At 54.8% G+C, this 22,447-nt stretch overlaps 1 protein-coding gene across 5 annotated transcripts in view; it reads left to right on the forward strand.

The window, feature by feature from the left end:
• The window catches only part of Srcin1 (SRC kinase signaling inhibitor 1), a 64,973-nt gene that overhangs the window by 29,693 nt on the left and 12,833 nt on the right, over positions 1-22,447 (forward strand). For all 5 annotated transcript variants that reach the window (XM_015506639.2, XM_048785567.1, XM_048785570.1 and 2 more), the window contains 15 exons: positions 4,055-4,078; positions 7,413-7,608; positions 8,207-8,405; positions 8,829-8,922; positions 9,473-10,338; positions 11,371-11,463; positions 11,706-11,749; positions 12,062-12,249; positions 13,327-13,502; positions 17,745-17,875; positions 17,979-18,126; positions 18,445-18,691; positions 19,200-19,434; positions 21,420-21,574; positions 21,920-22,072. In XM_015506639.2, coding sequence (XP_015362125.1) covers positions 4,055-4,078; positions 7,413-7,608; positions 8,207-8,405; positions 8,829-8,922; positions 9,473-10,338; positions 11,371-11,463; positions 11,706-11,749; positions 12,062-12,249; positions 13,327-13,502; positions 17,745-17,875; positions 17,979-18,126; positions 18,445-18,691; positions 19,200-19,434; positions 21,420-21,574; positions 21,920-22,072 — 2,949 coding nt within the window. The remainder of the gene's footprint in view (positions 1-4,054; positions 4,079-7,412; positions 7,609-8,206; positions 8,406-8,828; positions 8,923-9,472; positions 10,339-11,370; positions 11,464-11,705; positions 11,750-12,061; positions 12,250-13,326; positions 13,503-17,744; positions 17,876-17,978; positions 18,127-18,444; positions 18,692-19,199; positions 19,435-21,419; positions 21,575-21,919; positions 22,073-22,447) is intronic.

A 22,447-nucleotide genomic window follows, 5' to 3' on the forward strand; every position in this document is an offset into this window, starting at 1 on the left:
GGGGTAGGTGTGGGCGGCGATCCGCACACCTGGGGGCAGGGTGCCTGCGCGTGGCGGGGGGGAGCTGGCGCCCGCTGGGGCGCGTTGCGTAGCCCCAGGCTGGGGGCGGGTGTTTACGTGGACTTGGGTTCAAGGGAGTTGAGAGGTGGGTGTGTGCGTCGTGCACGCCGAGTCAGGGGGTTAAGGGGCTGGGGGTGCGCACCGTTGACTGGCCTTCCTGTGGGAGGCTGCGTAGTAGCGGCTTGAGGTCAAGGAGGTTCATGCACTCACCTAACCTACAGGAGACTTGGGCCCAAGGGATGGTGGGGGATTTCAGCTGGCTGAGCTAAGCCTCCCAAGAGGCTTGACCCGCCCCTGCCACAGGGCCTGGGTTGGGGAGAGGGAATGGCCAGCTCCCCTCTACCAGCCGCTAAGGAGTGGGAGTGGGAGAGGGAGGGGCTTTAACCCTCAGCTCCAGGCAAAAGCTGTTTTCTCTGCTCACCAAAGAGTTGGTTTGCTCCCCTAGGTCTCTGGAGAGCCCCTTTCCCTATTTCTGAAAGCCTTGTCCCAAGGGATGCTGGGTTTCCATCTTAACCTTTTAGAATCCCTCTTATTTTGCCCCAACTCCTGCAAGATCTTTCCTGCCAGTGGTTGCCCCTGGCTGGGTCTCTCCTTCACAGCCCTTTCTTCATTTGCCTTCTCACTGCCTTCTGGGAAGTCCAGACCCCTCCTGGAGAGTGTGGAGGGAGGTCATTCTGCCTTAGTATTAAGGTTTGTGCTAGGGGTGGGGAGCTGGACCTCTGGGCCTTTCCTGTCCTCTGCCCTCTTTCCCAGGGGGCTTTCTGGTCCTGGGAAATTCCCAGGGAATAGGCCCAGAAGGCTGAGCAGCTGGGTGCCAGGAGATGGAGGGAGTGGGGCCTGACCAAAGTATTCGAAGCCACTCCTCCTCGTGGGCTGGTCCTATTTTGTTGGCTTTTATTCTCTGTCACCTATTTGTTGAGGGCCTGCTACAAGCTGGGCACTTGTTGGCACAGCAGGAGGGAATAGACAACAGGGGAAAGGGGGCTGGAGTTGGGTGGAGAGTGACTGACTGGGAGTGTGCCCCTTGGAAAAAAGGGAAGGAGCCTCTGCTCACCCCAGGCTGCCCCTGGGTCAACACCCTGGAGGAGACAGAGGATGGGCTGTCTCCTCAGGCCTGCAGTTTCCCCCTCAGAACACAGTGAATTACCAGGAAACCAGAGGCCTCAGGCCTGGCAGCTCAATATGGAAGAGGATCATTCTTCCTTACTTTTCAGAGGGTGAAGAAGCAGGATTCACTTCAAAGAGGCTCTAACAGCTCAGATCCAGAAACCCCAGGATTCTGATCATAGTATCACTCAGATACCCAAGTTGTTCCCTAGGCACAAATGTGGCTCCTCTTCCGTGTGTACCCTTTCCTGGGGACTGGCTGACCTTTCCTGTGGCACTGATGCCACCACCCTATGCTTTGGGCCTTTGGGCCATGCTTATGATCCATTCCTTCCAGAAGACTGCCCCATGAATGTGCCAGTCTTGGGACCCTGGGGCAGGCCCACATTGAAGGCATAGCCAGTGTGGCTGTAGCCAGGCCCTGCCCCATCTCCCTCTCAGGGATACAAAGTGGGTCCCAGTCATCTTCATAAGGTACCCTGAGTCCAATGCTCAGACATTGGTGGCGGGGTGGGGGTGGGGCTCCTTTTGCCTCTCTTAATTCAAGAGATCACTGCCTTGACATGAGATGTTTGGGACATCATAGGCATGGGAGAGTGGCTAAGGTTGTCAGAGGCACCTGGATCCAGCTAGTAAAGCAAAAGAGAGTAATGACTCTTTCTCTAAGGCCATGTGTGTGTACTGTGTGTTCAATGATTTGTGTTTCTGGAGAGAGAGAGAGAGAGAGTGTGAGGAGAATGGGTGTCCACATGTCATGTGTGATGGGGACTCTGCGTATACTGAGGGTGGTATGAATGGTGTCAGTGCTTCTGACTTCTATGCCTGTGAGATCCTGCATGTGAGCAGGTTGGGGTCCTGGGCATGTGTGTGTGTGTGTGTGTGTGTGTGTGTGTGTGAGTGGGGATGGCCCCATATGTACAGGTCTGAGTTTCTGTTTATTTCTGGGGCTATTTCTGATAGCTTCTAAGTGCTTGTGTGCCTCGGTGGGTGTATTTTGTTGCTCTGGGTGTGTTGGTGATGTCCTTATCTAAGGATGTAAAAGTCTGTGTGAGGCTGTGTGGGAGCGTGTGTGTTGTGGGGAGCTGTGGGTGGCCCCTGTACACACTGTCTGTGCCTGGGTTGGGGAGTGAGGGACACAGGCCTTCTCTGCAGAGCCGTCCATCACAGCCAGTCTGCAAACCTGACTCTCATAAACCTTCCAGTGCCCTCTGCTTGGCTCTGCCTGCCCCCTAGGGTTCCACTCCCTCTCCCTCCCCTCCTCTTTCAAGGCCACAGCAGCTGTGGGTAGAGCCTGTTACTCAGCCTGTCCCCTCTCTGCTTGTGAGCATCCCCTAGCACCAGTGGGGGACAGGGCGGGGGGGGGGAGGCGTGTCCATAGATTATCCCAGGCATTGGCTGGGGTACAGACTTTGCCTTCTTCTTCTGCCTGGTATGTGACTAGTTTTTCATCTTTTGGAGCCAGTGTTACAGGGAGAGATGGCCATCAGGGATCTGGTGGGGGCAGTCCTGGCAAATGAACCTCTTCATCCCAGTCCCTGCTAGCCTCGTCCCCACGGTAAAGGGCTGCCTTAGTATAGCCTGTCAGTCAGGGCACCCTTCCACTCAGCCCCTTTCCAACTCCTCCCAGCCATGACGGCCTTTGGGTGGTACAGGATACTCAAGCCTGGTGTCCTTCCCCATCAGGAACCTCCAATGCCCCTTTTCTCTGCCATGGCTCTGAGGCCGGGGACTCTTGCCTGTTTGTGCCAGGCACCCCAGGGCCAGGCCATCTGCTGCCTCTATCTTCCTGCTGAGGCTGGCACCGGTCAGCAGGGTGCCCTCAGCCTTGCCAAGAACCAGCCCGGCCTCAGGGTGGCTCTTTCCTTGTTCCCAGCCATCTGGAAGGGCCTTCTGGTCTCTAGGGAAGGCAGGGTGACCCGAGTTACTGTGAATGAGGGGAGCCTTAATCCCCCCATTCTAGGGATGTGAGGAACCCTCTATCTCTACCCAGCCCCAGGGTATTGCCCAGTCCCCAGTCTCCCCAGCTCCTTTGCTGCCCACAGCTCCCTATTCATTGCCCAGTGCTGGGAGTCACTGGCATCTGTCCACTCTCCTCCATGGTCAAGGCCCATCCTGTCACACAGGCCTCCCTGCCCTGTCATGGGACCCAGCTGCCCTCTTCCACCCCCAGCTCTGTGCCCTGCTGGGGTCCAATTCTGATCCTGCTCTGCTCCATTAATGTGCCTTTTGCTTGCCTCCCTCCCACCCCTGAGACTTGAGTCTACATACTCAGCATTGAAGGTCACTTGGTGTCTGGCCTCAGCCCCCTTTGCAGCCCAATCTGCGGCCCCAGCAGCCTGGACTGTGGACTCTTCTCCCACACTCTTTCTTGCCTGCTCCTGGTGCCCGCCCATTCTCTTCTCCACCCAACACACCTTTCCTTCCAATCTCCAGCTGCTCATTTTTCAAGACCCAGCTCAAATGCCATCTTTTCTGGGAAAATTTCCCTGGCCTGCAACAACCCATCCCCGTGCCATCTCTCTGACCCTATGGCCCAGATTTATCTTTTTAAATTCTCTCCTGGGTCCCTATATCATGGTCGTCTGTGCCTTTTCCTACATGTATCTTTCTGAGGGCTGTTACTTTGGAGTTGTGCCTAGTAAATATCTGGAATGCTCTCTCCTGCCTCCACCAGCAAACCTGAAGCCTTCCCATCCTGGGTGCACCAAGGTGTTCAGGTCTCAGAAGAGAATGGGATGTAATGGGCATTACTTCCTTCCTGCTCCTGAGGGGGTGGAGGGCCCATGTCCCAGGGCTGAATGTTGAGCTCCAAGGGTCTCTAACCTGCCCCCTGCTGCCCTTTTCCTCCCTGCCCCCTCATAACCATCTCTTCTCTTATTTCCATCAGCAGCCAAACTACTGGAGTTTCAAGGTCAGTGTGTGTTGCTTCTGCTCCCATGACAACTGCATGTGCTGTCTCTCCCCTGCCCCGTCCCTCCCTCGCACATGCTTTGCACCGGGGTGTGAGTCTGCAGGGCCCCCTCTGGTGTGGGTGCGTGGGCTTTGGGGCTGCAGGCTGTGGCTGCTGCAGGCTGTGGCTGCTGCTTTGGGAAAGACTGGGTTCACCTGCCAGGGGCTTGTGGATTGATTGGGAGTTTGGGCCACCTCTGCTGGAGATCTGGGCTGGAGGTGCTCTGTCCCTAGACTTTCCCAGTCCACAAGGGGCATTTTGGAATGAGAAGGTCTCCCCAGCCTAGAGAATCTGCTGGCTCTGAGTCAGGGCCCTGAACCCATGATCTTGTTGAGGCCTCGTTCCTCGAACTCAGATTGCACCTCCTGGGGAGGTCCTGTGACTCCCTTTCTTACTCCCCCGCTGTGGAGGAGCTAGTGACTGTCAAGCAAGACACTGTCCTGTACCCCTAAAACCTGTTTTCTAAGTGGAGGGCTAGGCTCGGGGGTGGTGCCTTCTGGCCTCCTTTGGAGAGCTTGGAGTTATCCAAAGCTAGGGAGCTGTCTACCCTCCCCAGGACATCCTGCTGACCCCTATGGGAGCACCCTCATCCATCTTCCCTGGTGCCCAGGCCCAGAGCCGAGCGGAACCAGTTAGACTACTGCTTGCTTGCTGGAGTCTAGGCCCTCTCTCAGGCATCATGATGGGATGGGAGGCCACCATCCCGAATCCCAGGTCTTGTTTGCATGCATTCTCCCAGAGCACCGCCAGGAGTCCTTGAATCAGGGAGTCCCAGGATCTTAGTATCCTGGTGTTAAGCATAGGCTCTTTGAAGGAGGCAGGAGAGTGTAGTGGTTAGATGCATGAGCCTGAGAGCCAGATTACTTGGTAGTGAATTCCAGTCTGCCACTAACTAGCTTAGTGACCCAGAGCAATGTACATTCCAGTCTTCTGGGCCTTAGCTTCTCCTTTGTAAAGCGGAAGGATGTCTGCATCATTAAATTGTTATAAAGATATAATAAGAAAATGCCAGTCTAGGCAGTGTCTGGCTCACAGCAAGATTTATATGGTGGCCAACCTCAAAGGCTGTCAGAATCCTTGTTGATTCCAAAATCTGATTGTGAGGTCCGAGAAAGAGGTTTGTAAACGCTTCCCAGTGCTTCTGCCCCAGGCTGTAGGCAGCCTTGGGGAAGCTCCGATCCTGCTTTGACCACCCGACCCCTGATGCCCTCTGCCTGGCCTCTGACCAGAAGTCATGATCTTCCCCGAAGGTGCTCCAGGGATAGTGCTCACTGCCTTCCACAGCAACCCCTTTCCCGTCTTTGGAGAGCTCTGCTGCAATCACTATTTTGTTCTCTTGCCATCTCCTTAGTGGTTGGAAAGTCCTTCTAGATGTCTCACTTTCCTCTGCCCTGTTGTCTCAGCTCAGGGATGAAGAAAAGTGTGATGGGCTTTCCTTCTTTGGGGCAGGGTTACCTATAAAGTCTGTGAGAATGGAAAGGCGTTCCTGGGGTCACAACAGAGACATGAACATGTGAAACAGGGAATGTGGCAATTATTTTTTCTCCCAGGGTTCCTGTTTCTGCATTCAGCCACCCCCAGGAATGCTGCCCCCTTCATGCTGCCCCGTTCCATTCTCTTTCTGGCATCTCACTTGTGTCCCCCACCATAGCCCTGTGGACCCCCTACTTTTATGTTTACCAGTTGCCTCATTCTGCCTGCATTGGTGACCCCTTCACCCTTACAAGCCTGGCAACCCCAAGACTGCCAGCCCAGCCCTACTCCTGACATTGTGCTTGCCCCTCAGAGTTCCCAAATCTGACCTCCCAAGTCCACTAGCCCTTAAGGCCACCTTGGGGACAGCTGGGCACGTTGCCCATCAGAGGAAGATGCTCTTTCATCAAGAGTGCTAATCTGATTAGAACATTAAATTGAGTTAATAGAAAGATGGAAATTAATTAGGGGTTAATCAGAATTTTGGGAAAGAGGGAGCTAACGTGGGGAATAAATTATTTCTTTTCAGAGATACTATTATTGTTGTCTCTTTAAAATATAAAAGTAAGATATTCTAATTGCATAAAATTCACTTAATTTTAAAGAAGTGTGTATAAAACTAAAAATAATAGTTCTCTTTCAACACTGAGATAGCTTGTATTACTGATTTTGAGTGATCTATTGTTAAAAATATCAATTTATTTTATAGAAAAATACAATCAGAGAACATGACTTTTATACAACAAATGCATACATAATATATATGTAATAATGTACATAATATGGAATGATCTAGATCTGATTCATTTTCTTACTTCCTTAAATAAATGAGCTTTTGTACAGCAACCTGGTTTGAGGGGAAGAATTGGGGCAGAATGGCAGGGGTGGTGGCCCTGGATGACAACCCCAGGCTTCAGCTAATAGTAAGCTCTTCAAGTACAATTGAAATCATAGTGTGACACCCCCACCCCTAAGGAGAGAGCAATCCAGCTGTCTGTGACGTCCTTCCCTACCCCCAGCCATTATCCAGAACTATAGCTTCAGGGAAGGGACTGTCATTCTGGGGATTGGGACAAGGCCAGCCAGGCTGTCTGGCCACATGGCAGCTTGTACCTCACAGAGAGGGGCCGAGGCTTGACACACACACCCTGTGGTCACGTGTATCACACTGGACTTCACATGTGTAGTGGGTACTAAGCATGTAGTTTGTTTGAATCTGGGTTCTAACTGGCACTGAGGGGTTTGGGATAGTTTTCTTGTCACCTTAAATCAAGGACATTCTCCATGCCCAGCTCTGTGAGAGCCCATACCTCCCAACACTGGGATTCTGGGTCCCTTGCTGTTGCTTTCTCCCTGGGCCCTACTTCCCATTACCACCACCCCCAGCTCTCTGAACTCCAGGAAGAATAAATTCGCCGCTCACAAACCCGCCGCTTAATTAATGTCTGGAACTAATGCCCCAATTTGCTCAACGATTCTGCTGTTCACCTCAGTGACAAATTTGTGTTGTTGTTGTTCTTTGGAAGCTTAAAATAGCAGGCGTGCCCGTGGCTCCAGCTCAGATGGCTTCTTGTCGGGCTTCCCAAGTTGCCTGAGTCCTTTGCCCACTGCTTACCTGTTGGGTGTCCCAGGGAGGTCAAGGCCCCAAGAGGTGGGGGGACCTTCCTGCAGCCATACAATGGGTCTGGAATCCAGGAGACCCTCCTGTGATTGTGTACGCCTGTCGCTGGCTGGCTGGTGGGAGCTCCCTGGGCCTGGACTGAGGCAGTGGCAAGGCAACGGGATCATGCTTGATTCTTCTTGCCCTGCCCTGTCCCTGCAGACCCGCAGCTCGCGTCACACTCAGGGAGCTCAGCCGGGGCTGGCAGACCAGGCAGCCAAGCTGTCCTACGCCTCAGCTGAGTCGCTGGAGACCATGTCGGAGGCTGAGCTGCCCCTGGGCTTTAGCAGGATGAACCGCTTCCGACAGAGCCTGCCCCTCTCTCGCTCAGCCAGTCAGACCAAACTGCGATCTCCAGGTACGGACCAGGCAGGCTCCTCCCTCTGCCCGTCTCCTCCAGCCCTCCTCATCCCCTACACCACTACATCCCTCCTGAGCTCAAATCCCTCTTTCCCAGCGACCACCCCTGTCAGGGCCCCTCTGCTCTCTTTCTCCACCCCTCCTTCTGCCTCATCATCCCCTGCCCCTTCCTTCCCTTCTCTCCTCTCCCGCCCTCCCTCCTCTCTACCCCAGCCCTCTCTTTTCCTACTAGGCTTCTTAGCCCTTTCTCTTATAGAGCAGTCCCTCTTTCCTTCATCCCTCCCTTTTTACCTCTCTTCCCTCTCTCTCTCTCCTTCAGCACCTCTCTACCCTTCCCTAACCCCTTCCCAGTTTTTGCCCTACCTTCTCCTGCCCACAACCCCGTTTCCCGATCCTGCTGCCTGGGATCCTGGTGCTCTGGGAGGCAGGCCCTGGCAGCATGAGGAGTGCCTGGGTGCACCTGCACTCGGGGGCCGCATCCAGCCTCAGACCCTGCCTCTGTGGGACCGGCTCAGCTCCCGAAGGCTCCCCTTGCTCTCCGGGCGGTTGGTCTGGCAGCGGGGGCAATAACAACGAAGGTGGCATCTCCTTCGCAGGGGTGCTGTTCCTGCAGTTTGGGGAGGAGACGCGGCGCGTGCACATCACGCACGAGGTCAGCAGCCTGGACACGCTGCATGCACTCATCGCGCACATGTTCCCGCAGAAGCTCACCATGGGCATGCTCAAGTCGCCAAACACCGCCATCCTCATCAAAGATGAGGCGCGCAACGTCTTCTACGAGCTGGAGGACGTTCGGTGGGCGCGGCCCCAGGGGAATGGGTGGGCTTCCCTATACTCCTCCCCAGGAGATTACCCCCAAGGCCCTTCCCCAGCTCCTTCTAGACCTTCCCTCTGCCCTTCCCCTCTCCTCCGGGGCCTGATCGTCTGGTCCCCTCACCCCCTCCCTTCTAAATCTCCCATCCCTGCGGGTTGAGAGACACGACCTGACTTAACCTGGAAATGGCTTCACAGGCTGAGGAAGTGGTCCCGGTGGAGGCTGTGGTGTGTGTGTGTTGGTGGCAGACAGCCCAAGACACCAAGATCCACTGAGCAAAGGACTTAGGAAGGGGTTGGGGTCCTGGTCCCCTTGCCACCTCTCTTTTTTTCTGTGAGCAGTAGCTGCCTCTCCTTACTGCATGCCTGAGAGATGCATGGTGACCCTCTGCACCCTTCCCCCAGGGATATCCAGGACCGAAGTATTATCAAGATCTATAGGAAGGAACCACTGTATGCTGCTTTCCCTGGCTCACACCTCACCAACGGGGACCTTCGGGTATGAATGGGGATACCCAGGGCGGGGACCTTAGGGTATGAATGGGGATGCTCACGGAATTGGAGAGGCTGACAGAAAGTGGCCCAGGCAGGTAAAATGTGGGCAAATGTCAAGGGAACCAGGGAAGACTAGGAGAATTAAGGGGGCTGACCCCTTAATTATGGAATTAATGGAGGAGCCCTCTCCTCTCACCGCCACTTCATCCTTGCTCCAGTCCTGTGCACTCAGGACTTCTCTAACAGACCTCTAGGTATTCTAAGGCCTCTCTCCTGAGCCACTTATTCTCCTTGACTTCCCCACCCCCACAATGGGGCGGGCTGAGGGGTGCCCCTCTGTTGCTTCTCCATCTACAACTTTGCCACACACCCTCACACACCTGTGCTGGGAGCCCTGATGGGTAAGGTGCCCAAAATACACTGCAGGAGAGAGGAAAGGCAGAGAACAGGGACTTGCTGGGCGTCAGGGGACTTGATGCTGGCTTCTCAAGCAAGGGCAAAAGGGTTCCCTTTGTGACTAGCCCTGTGGGGTTACGGAGCTGTCTTCTGCGCAGAGAGAGATGGTGTATGCTTCGAGGGAGTCATCGCCCACTCGGCGACTCAATAACCTGTCGCCGGCACCGCACCTGGCATCTGGTTCGCCGCCTCCCGGGCTACCATCTGGGCTGCCGTCGGGGCTGCCGTCGGGTTCGCCATCGCGCTCGCGTCTCTCCTACGCTGGGGGGCGCCCGCCCTCCTACGCTGGCAGCCCCGTGCACCACGCGGCAGAGAGACTGGGAGGTGCCCCTGCCACCCAGGGCGTTAGCCCCAGTCCAAGCGCCATCCTGGAGCGTCGCGACGTCAAACCGGACGAGGACCTGGCGGGCAAAGCGGGTGGCATGGTGCTGGTGAAGGGCGAGGGCCTCTACGCCGATCCCTATGGGCTGCTGCACGAGGGCCGCCTGAGCCTGGCCGCGGCCGCCGGCGACCCGTTCGCCTACCCCGGCGCAGGCGGCTTGTACAAACGCGGCTCGGTGCGCTCGTTGAGCACCTATTCGGCCGCTGCGCTGCAGTCGGACCTGGAGGATTCGCTGTACAAGGCGGCCGGCGGCGGCGGCCCGATCTACGGCGACAGCTATGGTTTCCGCTTGCCGCCCTCCTCACCACAGAAACTGGCCGACGTGGCAGCGCCCCCCGGAGGGCCCCCGCCGCCTCACAGCCCCTACTCAGGGCCACCTAGCCGGGGCTCGCCTGTGCGTCAGTCTTTCCGAAAAGATTCCGGCTCTTCCTCTGTCTTCGCTGAGAGTCCCGGAGGCAAGACCCGCAGCACCGCGGGCTCCTCGACAGCCGGAGCCCCTCCTTCCGAGCTCTTCCCTGGGCCTGGGGAGCGCTCGCTCGTCGGATTCGGGCCACCAGTACCAGCCAAGGACACGGAGACCAGGTGAGAGACACTTGCAAGGCCTTAGGACTATGGGAGTGGGGTGGGATGGGAAGAGGAGGCACCCCGCAGAGGCCCTGTCAGGTGTGTTTGCTGAACTCAAGAGATCCCAGAGTCCTTGAGATCTACAGTGATCTTAAGTGAGTGGCCAGAGAGCATTTTGGATATGGCAGGGAGGGCACTGAAGAGATGGGCATGCCATCTCTTTTGTGTGCAAATCTTGAAGCAGTGGGTGAGAGGGCCCCAAATATGGACTCTGGAGATGTGAGTTTGCATGTGTTCCTTGAGCCTCAGTTTCTGCAACTGTAAAATTCAAGGGCTGAGCCAGCCCTTTTTTTTTTTTTTTTTAAGTCAAATTCTAGCTGGAACACAGAATTTGTAACCATGAGAGCTGTCCAGCATAGGGTCAGCTGAATTTCACTGGGGAGTGGGGTACTGGTAAGAAATAGGGAGGGGAGAGAAACACATTTTTTTACCTAGCCTTCAGGCCCGGGAGTCCTGAACCACCACTCAGTGCCCTCTTAAGGGTGCAGGGCTGAAGGAGGTAGCCAGGGTGAGAGATAACCTCTGCCCTCAAGCTGCGCTGCTGACTGGTGAGAAGCCACCTGTCTTCACACAGCAACCTTGTGGCCTTTGTGACAGGCACTGTACCATTTCCTGATGCCAAGTTGGGCAAACCCAGTTCCTGCTTGGTCTAGTGGGGAGACACACTAAAACATCCTTGCATTGCCCTTGAGTGGTCTGGGGAAGAGGTTCCTTAAGGCCACTGGAACTTTGGGATGGCCTCAGAGAGGAGGTAGGGAGAAAAGCATAGAGGGGCATAAGCAAAGCATGGAGTGGTTAGGACAGATCGCTTAGGGAGGTGAGAAATGCAGTAGGGGGTGGGCTTGTTCTTTAGGCATTTGGTCTCTTTGTGTGCCTGAACTGCAGCTGGGGATAGAATGTTATTTCTCCTGGTGATCATTCTTAGAAATGAGAGGCTGGGCAGGAGTCATGCTTAGAGCAGGGATTGCTCAGAACCACCTTCCTCCCCAGGGAGCGAATGGAGGCCATGGAGAAGCAGATTGCCAGCCTCACAGGCCTGGTGCAGAGCGCCCTACTTCGAGGCTCAGAGCCTGAGACACCCAGGTATGGTCCCTCTCCCAACACCACTGCCAGGGGCAGGAAGAAGGGGCAATGGGCATTAGAAGCCCTGAGCTTGACTTTGCCAATGTCTCGCTGTGTAACCCTGGGCAAGTCCCTTCCCTTTTCTGCTGTTCCATTCCATGATCAGGGAGCTGAAAGAGATGACATCTAAGGTCCCACTCAGCTTTGATGGTCTGGGGCTGGCCTGGACCTCTGATGACCATCTTCTTTTCCCTGTGCTACAGTGAGAAGATTGAAGGCTCCAATGGAGCAGCCACCCCATCAGCACGTGAGTGACCCTTCCCTTTTTTCTCACAGGGCCTTTCCCTCTGAGTCAGTTTCCTAATATGTAAACTAGGGATCAAACAATAGCTACATCACTGGACTTTCGATGGATACATGAGTGTTCACCTTAACCCAAGATGTCACTGCACTGGTGCTTTGCTCCTCATTGTTAGAACTGATTATCACTTAGAGCAGGAAGCAAAGTCATGTGTCTCTGGCTACTGTGTGGGGTCAAAAGTGGGGAGGATCTTGCACCAGTGCCTCTCAGGCTCACTTTTTATTCCCTTTCTCCCATCCTCATGGTCCCTCCCTGTAGCATGTGGGTCAGGCAGCAGAAGCAGTGGGGCAACCCCTGTGTCTGGCCCTCCCCCTCCCTCAGCCAGCAGCACCCCTGCAGGGCAGCCCACAGCTATCAGCCGGCTGCAGATGCAGCTGCACTTGCGTGGCCTGCAGAACAGCACCAGTGACCTGCGTGGCCAACTTCAGCAGCTGCGAAAGCTCCAGGTAATGCTCCCCTCAAGCACCACCAACTAGCCCAAACTCCTTCCACAAGTACTGTCCCATCCCCCAGTGCCCCGCCCTTCCCCATGGAGCTCTGGGGAATCCCTTGTTGCTCAAAGGTCCCTACCACCTGAACCCTTTCTCCCCCTCTTCTTGAGCTCCTGCTTCTCATTGAACCTCCACCTTTGGCTCATGCCCCCCCTACTAGCCCTCCTTCTTTCCCATGGCTCTTCTAGAGCCCCAGGCCAACCCTCACCATAGATATCATTGCGGGTGGGGGGCAACTCCAGTTCCTTCTGGCCCCGCATACCTCTTCCCCACGTCCCCTCAGCTCTCCCTTCCTGAGCCCGGACAGTCTGCTCCGTCCTTCCTGGCAGATGGTCCCACCAGTCAGGAGCCTGGCATCGCCGTGCCGGCTACTCGAGAGGGCCCCAGGACCCGTCAGGCGAGAATAATGCACAGAGACAGGCTGGGGAGGGGGCAGAGAGTTGCCATCTGGGCCAAGGGTAAGGTCTCGCCCACCCCCCTCCAGTCAGGCTTGGAACTGGGTTTGACCGTTAACTTAGCATTAACTTGGTCCTCCCGTCCCAGTCACGGAAACTATCAACCCCAGCGCTTGAATCCTTCATGCCAGGCCCGTCTTCATTCAGGGCTGCTCAAGGCCACAGCCACGCAGCTGCACTCTAGGCAGGGCCCAGCGTAGGACCCCCGTCCCGCGCCACATTTTCTCATCCTGTTCTTCTGCCCCTACACTTTTCCCAGAACTTCCCCTGCGCCACTCACCGCCCCAACCCTTTGCTGCTGCTCATGGCCACAGCACCTTCTGCACTGCCCAGCATAGCACCGCCCAGTACAGCACGGCTCCCTCCACTGTCCACTGCCCATTCTCCTGCCTCCGTTTTCCCCCAAATTTAGCCCTCGGCCCCTACCCGCACCGTCCGTGGCGGCTCGTGGCCACAGCTAAGCAGCCGCATCTTATGAAGAGCTGGAGCCGCATAGGGCTGCCCTCTGCACTCCCTCGCCCCGCGCGCCTCCTATCCCTCCCACCCAGGCCCACGCGCCCATCCTTGCATCCCGCAGCTCCAGAACCAGGAGTCGGTGCGCGCGCTGCTGAAGCGCACAGAGGCGGAGCTGAGCATGCGCGTGTCTGAGGCGGCGCGGTGGCAGGAGGACCCGCTGCAGCGGCAGCGCACCCTGGTGGAGGAGGAGAGGCTGCGCTACCTCAACGACGAAGAGCTCATCACCCAGCAGCTCAAGTGAGGCTGGGGCCCGGCCGCGGAGGGAGGGTGGGGGGCGCGGCCGAGGCCAAGGCAGCCTGTTTTCCCTGGGAGGCACAGCTCCCTTCCTTCGGAATCACAGGTGACGTTGGTTTGTTCTGGGGCCTGATTTCATCCTCCTCTGTCGCCTGATTTCTCTATGACCCACAAACCTTTGACCATCTGGCATAATTCCCGATTTCTTTTTTCTGGCTTGGTGCCTGCTTTTGCTGTGGTCTTGCTTCCTCATCATTTAGTCTGGCAACTTCACTCACATGTGGCTGGGGCCTGATTTCTCTCTGACCTCTGCCTGCTTTTGTTCTGGCCCGTGACCCATGTAAATTGACCCTAGGGCAGAGCATGCAGGTGGAGTGTTCAGGCGCCACCCCCACTCCAGCTTGGTGATGACTAGCCACCATTGTCACCACTCCTGTCCACTGATCTCTGAGACCAGATATAGCCAAGAAAAACCCTCCTTGCTTGGTATAACTGGAACTGAGCTGGAGCGTTCTGGAAAGAAGAAAGAATATCGAACACCCCACCCCAAATGATTGGACACTGAAGAGTTAACAGAAGACCGTCTCCATCAAAATTTAGCAAATGGCTGTCTGGCCACAATTCCATTGTCTGGCACCTTTGAAAGGAGAAGCTGCCTTTTGCTGTCCATTCAGGAGGGAGCACCCTCACCCCACTGCAGCTTTCCCTTATCAATTACTGAGTCTGAGGCAAAGACTTCTGCTTCTTCCCTATGTCCCTCCCTCTTGGTGACACAGGGCATTAGGGGACTTGGGGTCTGGCTCCAGCATCAAGGGGTTATGTGTTCAGGGCAGTTCTTGCCTCAGTGCCCTCATCTGTGTCCAGTATTAAGATTTTTGCATTATCTGGAGAGGGGTTGGGTTGTACTCAGGAGTGCCCAGGAGCCAGGAGAGCTGCTCACAGAAGCTCAACTTCCTCCCTAAGTCATATATGGAGCCTTTACAAAGGCTCCTGCTCTATCAACCTGGGGTCCACGCAGCCTGGTGATACATGCCTTGAAGAGGCAGGAGGCAAAGATTCATATAACATCATATGGCCAACATGAAGTAAGGGGTCACCCCATGGGGAAATAAGCCAGCAGCCGCTGCCTGTCACTCAGGTGCGATGGCTTAGTGAAAGCTCCAGTCAGATTTCCATTAGACAGCTGCCATCCCCCTCTCCTAGGGAAATCTCTTTACTGGACTTTCCTGTCCTTTCCTTGTTCCTTTCCATTTGGCACAGCAGAGCTGGGTTGGAATTTTCAAAAGAACTTTACTGAGACATTAAAGGAAATATAAAAGCACAGAGGTGGAAGAGATGAAAGGATGGATTTATTCTCTGGTCATTAATGAGTGTCTGGTCCTTGTCTTCCTGGGGGCCTCTGTTCTCCAGGAACATGCAGGCTCCTCACCCCTGCCCTTTGTGGGACCCGTTGCTCAGACTGCTCTCAAATGACCTGAAAAAACTGCTTCTGTCAGGATTCTCCATCCTTCTGGAATGGGCCTCCTGCCTATTTTGAGTGGGACAGGGGCTAACTGTGTGCCAGCCCTGTTGTGGCTCTGGCCCAGCCTTGAAGGCCCTCCCTGCACTCCTTCCATAGCCTTCCGAGGCATTAGCCCTGCAGCCCTTCCCCACCCCCTACTCTGCTGCACATGCGCTTGTCTTGCCTCATTTTGCTGTGACCCTTCCTCTTTCCTGGCATCTTGCTAGCAGTTAGGCTGGTTCCGTTTCATCAACTTGGCTCACCCATGTGTCTGTCTAGCCAAGCTCTGCCGGGACTCTGCCCTGCTGACTGAGGCCTGTTGACTCCTGGACTCAGCCTCTGCCTAACCCACCTTTGGAGATGAACAGTTATGCAGGGCCCTCGCTCACACAGGCCCCTTGCTGAGTGTAATGCTCTGCCATCACCCTCCTGAAAGTCTTAAGTTTTGAACTAGGAACTGATCTCTCGTTTTGCAGTGGGCCCTGCAAATTATTTAGCTGGTTCTGTATTGGCCTTCCCCTCTGGACCCTTCTAGGACTAAACACCCAGTCACTTTTTTCCCTCTTCTTAAGGTACTGGGGATGGAACCCAGGTCCTTGAATATGCTAGACAAGCACTCTACCACTGAGCTGCACTCCAGCCCTCAGCCATTATTGTTATTATTATTATTTTTTTTTTTTTTTTGGATACCAGGGATTGAACCCAGGGGCCCTTAACTACTGAGCCACATCCCAGCTCTTTTTATTTTTTATTATGAGAGAGGGCCTCGCTAAGTTGCTGAGGCTGGCTTTGATCTCATGATCCTCCTGCCTCAGCCTCCCAGGCTGCTGAGATTAGAGGTGTGTACCATCATGCCAGGTTTTCAGCCACTTTTTAATCCATTAGTCTAGACAAACTGATCTGGAACGCATTTGCAGAACCTGACCAAGTTAGGGGCTTCAAAACTTTGGAGAATCGAATGACAAGAGTGAGCCTAGGGGATCTTGTCCTCCCTCTGCCTGAGAATTGTGGTGTCCTTTCCTCCTGAAGGCTTCCCTGAGTCCTGCTTTAAATGAGGGTGTCTTCTCTGATTGATGTTTGGAAGTGACTATTTTATAAAACTGGCCCAGCCTAAACCAGTCAGGTGTCACACACATAGAGGGGAAAGTTTTGCTTTCCCAGGTAGCAGAGTCAGGCCTAGGATCTGGTCCCTGGGATCTGCTCTCCCTCCAATCAGGACAATGTGACTTAAGCCCACTGTGACAACAGAACCAATGGCTGAAGTAAGACGAGTATCTACTGAAGGCTAGGTGTGACCCCTGGCATGCAGTAAGCATTTAATACAAGATAGCTCCTTAACCAGCAGTGCTGAGCCATAGGATTTTGCCCTTGGCTCCAGCCCGGTCCATCTTTTCATCTGCTAGTCATGCTGATAAGATTTCGGACGACACAGAGCTTTAAGGGTGAGCAAATCTGTGGGATGATGGAACCGGGATTCAAAAGTTGTTTGCACCTGGATTATTGAGCTAAAATCCAACAGATGGGATTTGACAGGAATGTATGTAAAGTCCCACATGTAGCTTTACATGTGGGATGTCAGTGACTCAAGTATAGAATTGAGATGACCTACTTGTAGCAATTCTTTCTTTCACTTAGTCTGCCTGGGGTTAGTGGTCCAGAAGGTTGTACAACCCAGCAAACAGGAGCTTCAAGGGTTTGTGGGGCAGGAAGCAAAATCCTGACCTCAAGTGGAGGGCCTGGGAGAGTTTTCCACTGAGTCCTGAAGACAAGGGGGAATTAACGTGTGTGTGTGTGTGTGTGTGTGTGTGTGTAAGTGAATGGAATGTTCTAGGCAGAGACCATGGCATTTTAAAGGATCAGAAAGGGCTGCACATACAAGGACCTTAGAGAAGTTTCGAACGGCCTAAACAGAAGTAAGCTGGATGGGGTGGGGAACGCAGCTGGAGGGAGAGCAGATCCCAGGGACCAGCCCATTCACATTAGCTTAGTTCATCCTTGTCATGGCCCATGTGGGAGGAACTCTTGCTGGATACCCTCATTTCTTGCATGAGAAGATCAAGGCCCAGATATATTAGGTAACTTGCTCAAGAGCTGGGAAGGCTGAGCTGGGATTGGATCTCAATCTTGCTGACTCTAGAGTCAAGTTTCCAACCACCACTTGTCTGCTTTGGGAAATTTGGATTTTAGTCTCAAGATCCATTTAGGGATCTTGAGGCAAGAGGTGGTGACTTGTTCTGAGTTTCATCTTAGAAAAGTGTGGGGCATTAGATGACATGAGCTCAATATAAAACAGCTGAAAACTTAAAGCAGTTTTGGCCTCAAAGAAAGAGGCTGAGTGGCTTGATCAGTTAACTAAAGGTAGATGGGCATGGTGGTGTCTCCTCAGACAGGGGACTCCTCAGGGGTACATGCTGCTGCCTCCAGTTCTCTGAAAATTGGCCAGATTCTCTACTGCTTCTTTGGCAGAATAAAAATCAGAGGCTGCAAGTTACAGCAAGGGAGATTTGGGCTGATGTTGCTAAAAGATCAGAGCTTGCAAGGTGGGCCTAGGTCGGCTTTGTGGGAGCTCTTTGGAAGTGTTCCCCACTTCTGAGATTTGGCATTTCTGGTTTTACTTGGGCATGTGGCCTGGTGAATAACTTCTAATTTTGATCTTAATAGTGGCCTGATTTCTTTCCAGCTGCTCAATTTCAGGGGGCTTGGCTGGGGCCAGAGGGGCTAAGAGGGTATCTCTGTGGCTGCAGTGACTTGGAGAAGTCGGTGGAGAAGATCCAGAGGGATGTGTCCCACAATCACCGGCTGGTACCCGGCCCTGAGCTGGAGGAGAAGGCGCTCGTGCTGAAGAAGCTTGGGGAGACACTCACAGAGCTCAAGGGTGAGTCTGTGCCAGGCGGTGTGGCCCGTGCTCCCACCACTACGCTGTCCTCCCGGTCCTCAGTGCTCTCTCCCTCCCAGCTCACTCCTTCCTGTCCCCTCAGCTCACTTCCCCGGCCTGCAGAGCAAGATGCGGGTGGTGCTGCGCGTGGAGGTGGAGGCAGTGAAGTTCTTGAAGGAGGAGCCACAGCGCCTGGATGGGCTCCTCAAGCGCTGCCGTGGGGTCACAGACACGCTGGCCCAGATCCGCAGGTCACTCTCTCCCTGACCTGATTGCCCACAGGGTCACACACTGGGCCTAGATCCATAGGAATGCCCAGCCCTATCCTGACTCCCCCAGAGTTTCCCAGAGTGCTGACTGCATGTGCACTTCGCCTCTGACCTGTGAACCCTCCCGCGCTGCAGCCTCAGTTTTCCCTGATGCCCTGTGCAGTCACTCCTCCCCAGATCCTCCCATCTCTCCTGAAAATCTCAGAGCCCTCCTTGCGCCCCACCTCCCTTAGGCACATTCCCTGGGGCCACCCCCACCCCCACCCTGCCTCACAGCTGCTCCTAACTCTCCTAACCCAGGCAAGTGGATGAGGGTGTGTGGCCACCCCCCAACAACCTCCTCAGTCAGTCCCCCAAGAAGGTGACAGCTGAGACTGACTTCAACAAGGGGCTGGACTTTGAGATGCCACCCCCTAGTCCTCCACTGAACCTCCATGAGCTGAGCGGGCCGGCCGAGGGAGCCCCTCTCACCCCCAAGGGCAGCAACCCCACCAAAGGCCTGGATACTTCTGGCAAAAGAAGTGTGGACAAGGCTGTGTCTGTTGAGGTGCGGAGGCCTGGGTGGGTGAGGGGCACAAGCTGCATCTGTGAGTGCTTGCACCATCCTGGAGTAGGAAGCTCTAAGCAAGTCGGTCCTTTGTCTCGGGGGAGGAGAGTAAGTCCTCTAATGGAAATCTGAGAAGCATAATGAGGGTAACATTCATCCTTCTAGACAGAAAGTATATTATAAAACTATAATCATCAAAGCAATATGGTGTTAGCCTAAGAATAGGCTGTGTGGTCAATGGAATAGAATAGAATGTCCAAAAACATGATATCATATGACAAGGTAGTAACGGGATGTAATATAATGAAGCCACCTTTGTGACCCACACGGATGGCATGTAATTCTCAAGGAGAAGGGTGAGGTCTCCTGGGGGCTGGATCAGTGGAAGGCTTCCTTTCTATCCCTTGCATGCGTGGATAGAGAAGGGACTGAGCCCTGGAGGTCCTGGGACAGGGCAGCCGTTCCTGGAGGGTCTAGCATTGGACTGATGCTGACCCTCCACCCCAAGGCTGCAGAGCGGGACTGGGAAGAGAAGCGGGCAGCCCTGACCCAGTACAGCGCCAAGGACATCAATCGGCTGCTGGAGGAGACGCAGGCAGAGCTACTCAAGGCCATCCCGGACCTGGACTGTGCCAGCAAGGCCCACCCGGGCCCAGCCCCCACCCCGGACCACAAGCCCCCCAAGGCACCCCATGGCCAGAAGACAGCCCCACGAACAGAGCCCAGTGGGAGGAGGGGCTCAGGTATGGAGGTGGAGGGGCTGGTGAGGAGCCCAGAGTTGGGGAACCCAATTCTCAGGGCTCTCGGTTGACAGAGGTGGTACTGGGGAGTGAGCACTGCGGTGCTTGGGCTGCCAGAGAAGGGGGTGCTGGCCATCAGTGGCCAGGCCTCAGATCACTGAAGGGAGAGGGAAACCCAGAGGGCAGGGTAAGCTGGACTCCATTTTGGCCCTTCCCACTGCCCTGCTGAGGGCTGCTGAGAGGCAGGGAGGACCCTGCATGCAGGCAGAATGATCCTCCTGCCCCGCTTGGCTGAGCTGAGCACCTGCTGTGAGCCAGGCTGGGCTGAGAGTAGGGTGCAGAGGTAGATACTCACAGGGATCCTGTGCTCCCCGACTCTGAGAAATGGGGGAGAGGCAGAAATTTGAAGGGGAAATGGCAGTCAGTCATCCTTCCTTCATTCCTGCAATGCATATTATTATTATTTTTTAAAATTGTTTTTAGTTGTAGTTGGACACAGTACCTTTATTTTATTTATTTATTTATTTTTATGTGGTGCTGAGGATTGAACCTAGGGCCTCACATGTGCTAGGCGAGCGCTCTACTGCTGAGCCACAACTCCAGCCCCGTTGCAGCGCATATTATTAAGCACCTCCTGTGTGCTGGGTGCTGGGGAGATGGAAATAAGTGGGTGCTTAATTTCTAGAAGTTCAGAATTTATCAGGGGAATAATACTAACATTCATGTTTATCAGGCAGTTACTATGTAGTAAGAACTGTTCCAGCTGCTTTCTGTGTTTGACAATTTTTATAATTTCACAACAGTCCTAGGGGGCAGATGTAGTAACTATTCCCACTTTACTGACGAGGACCCTAAAACTCAAAATGGTTAAGTAATTGGCCCTAGGCCTTACCCAGCATGTAAACCTGCAGGGGCTAAGTGCAGCCAGTGGAGGGGACCCGTGCAGAGCCTGAGCTGTGCAGACCTAGAGGAGGCCCTGGGCCGCCAGGGCAGCTTCCCAGAGGAGGGGAGTTTTTACTGTCTGAAAATGATTAGTCACTTCCTGGCCAGTGAGAGGCCATGCCAGGGAGAGGGGAGCAGCATGTACCCGTGCCAGCAGATGCGCTCTTGCTGTTGCTATTGCCTGACGGGGTCCACCCAGGGTCCACCCAGGGCCCACACCGGGAGTAATAAGCAGAGCAGAGAATGAAAGATTGGCAGGTGCAGAGGGTGCTGGACTAAGGAGCTTGGACTAGTTTGGGGTAATGGGAGCCTCTGAAGATCAGAGGCAGGAGAGTGTCATGATTTGAGTGACCTTCCGACATGTTGTCCTGGTAACAGGCTGGAGGAAGAATTGGGGGGAAGGGAGAAAACTGGTGAGTGGGGCCAGGCTGGGGGTTGAGGGGCTTGTGCTTAGAACCTGTGGCAAGGGCTGGGGAGAAGGAGACTAGAGTGGTGCTGCTTCTTTGGTACTGGGGATTGAACCACGGCACTTCACCAATGAGCTACATTCCCAGTGCTTTTAATTTTTTATCTTGAGACAGGTCTTGCTAAATTGCTGAGGCTGACCTTGAACTTGAGATCTTCCTGCCTCAGCCTCCCGAGGCGCTGGGATTATAGGCACATGCCACTGTGCCTGGCTAGAGTAATGCTTCTTAAACTTGAATGTGACTGTCCTTCTTGCTTAACCCAGGATTCTGGTTAAGCAGCTCAGGGCCGGGTCCTGAACTGTGGTTCCAACAAGCTCCCAGGTGCTGCCAATGCTGCTGGCCCAGGACATACTTTAAGTAGCAAGGGGTCAGAGTGCTGTTAGAGGAAGAATGACAGGGCTTGGGGCTGGATGGCATGGGGGAGTAAACAGAGGAGGGGCCCTGTGTCCTTCCTCCCCACCCCCTAGTTTTCCTCTCTCCTCCTGGAGAAGGAAGCAAGGTTATCCAACACTTGTGGTCAGATGCAGTGTGCTGACCACAGGGCTGCAGCCCTGACCCCAGCCCATTGGCTGCCTGCAGATGAGCTGACAGTGCCCCGATACCGTACGGAGAAGCCCTCCAAGTCACCCCCGCCACCCCCTCCCCGCCGGAGCTTCCCTTCCTCCCATGGCCTGACCACCACACGCACTGGAGAGGTGGTGGTCACCAGCAAGAAAGATTCAGCCTTCATCAAGGTACCACTTCCCCTTGGGCAGAAGCCCAGAGACTGAATTAGGGGGAAGCCTGAGATGACCTCTGGGCACCCTCTGGAGTGGGAGGGAGCCCTTTCTCAGAGGCAGTGGGTGGGAAGACCACTGGACAGTGGGACTCTGGACTTCTAGTGGGATCCTGGTTACGAGTATTTGCCCTAATTCCACCCAGGCCTCTGCCTGTGGTGGGGCTTCCTGGCAGGAGACAAAGGAAGTTACAGATTCGGAGCCAGGAGAGGTGGGAGGTGATCTAGAACCAGTGACACCTGGGAGGTGAGCTGGTGCTGGAGGGGACAGACTCTGGTCTTAATGGGGCCCTGGGCCTTTCAGAAGGCCGAGTCTGAGGAGCTGGAGGTGCAGAAGCCCCAAGTGAAGCTGCGGCGGGCTGTGTCTGAGGTGGCCCGCCCTGCCTCCACGCCACCCATCATGGCCTCTGCCATCAAGGATGAGGACGATGAGGACCGCATCATTGCTGAGCTGGAGGTGGGTCAGGGGCATGTGTGGCCTCTGAGGCCTCTTCCAGTCCTGGTCCCCTGCCAGGTTGTCCCTAGGGTGAGGTGTCAGGACCAGGGCGAGCCCCAGGACCCCATCCTTCTTGCCTCCCGCTTCTTCACCACTATAAAATGGGGAGTCTATTAAAGCCCCTTCCTGCAGGTTTGAGTTTTTATTGTGGTTTCTGAGACCCACTCAATTACTCCCCAAACCCACCACACTCTGAAGGCCCTGTGCCGGCATATTCTGAGTTCCCTCAGTGCTGAGACCCCCATCCCAAGTGTCCCAAGGACCGTAAGCCCTGAGGCTCTCCTGGTGCTGGAAGCCACCCATACTCAAGGGTCCTCAGCCCTTCACCCCATCCCT

This window comes from Marmota marmota, unplaced genomic scaffold (assembly GCF_001458135.2).
Source record: "Marmota marmota marmota unplaced genomic scaffold, marMar, whole genome shotgun sequence".
Classification (NCBI taxonomy): Eukaryota; Metazoa; Chordata; class Mammalia; order Rodentia; family Sciuridae; genus Marmota; species Marmota marmota.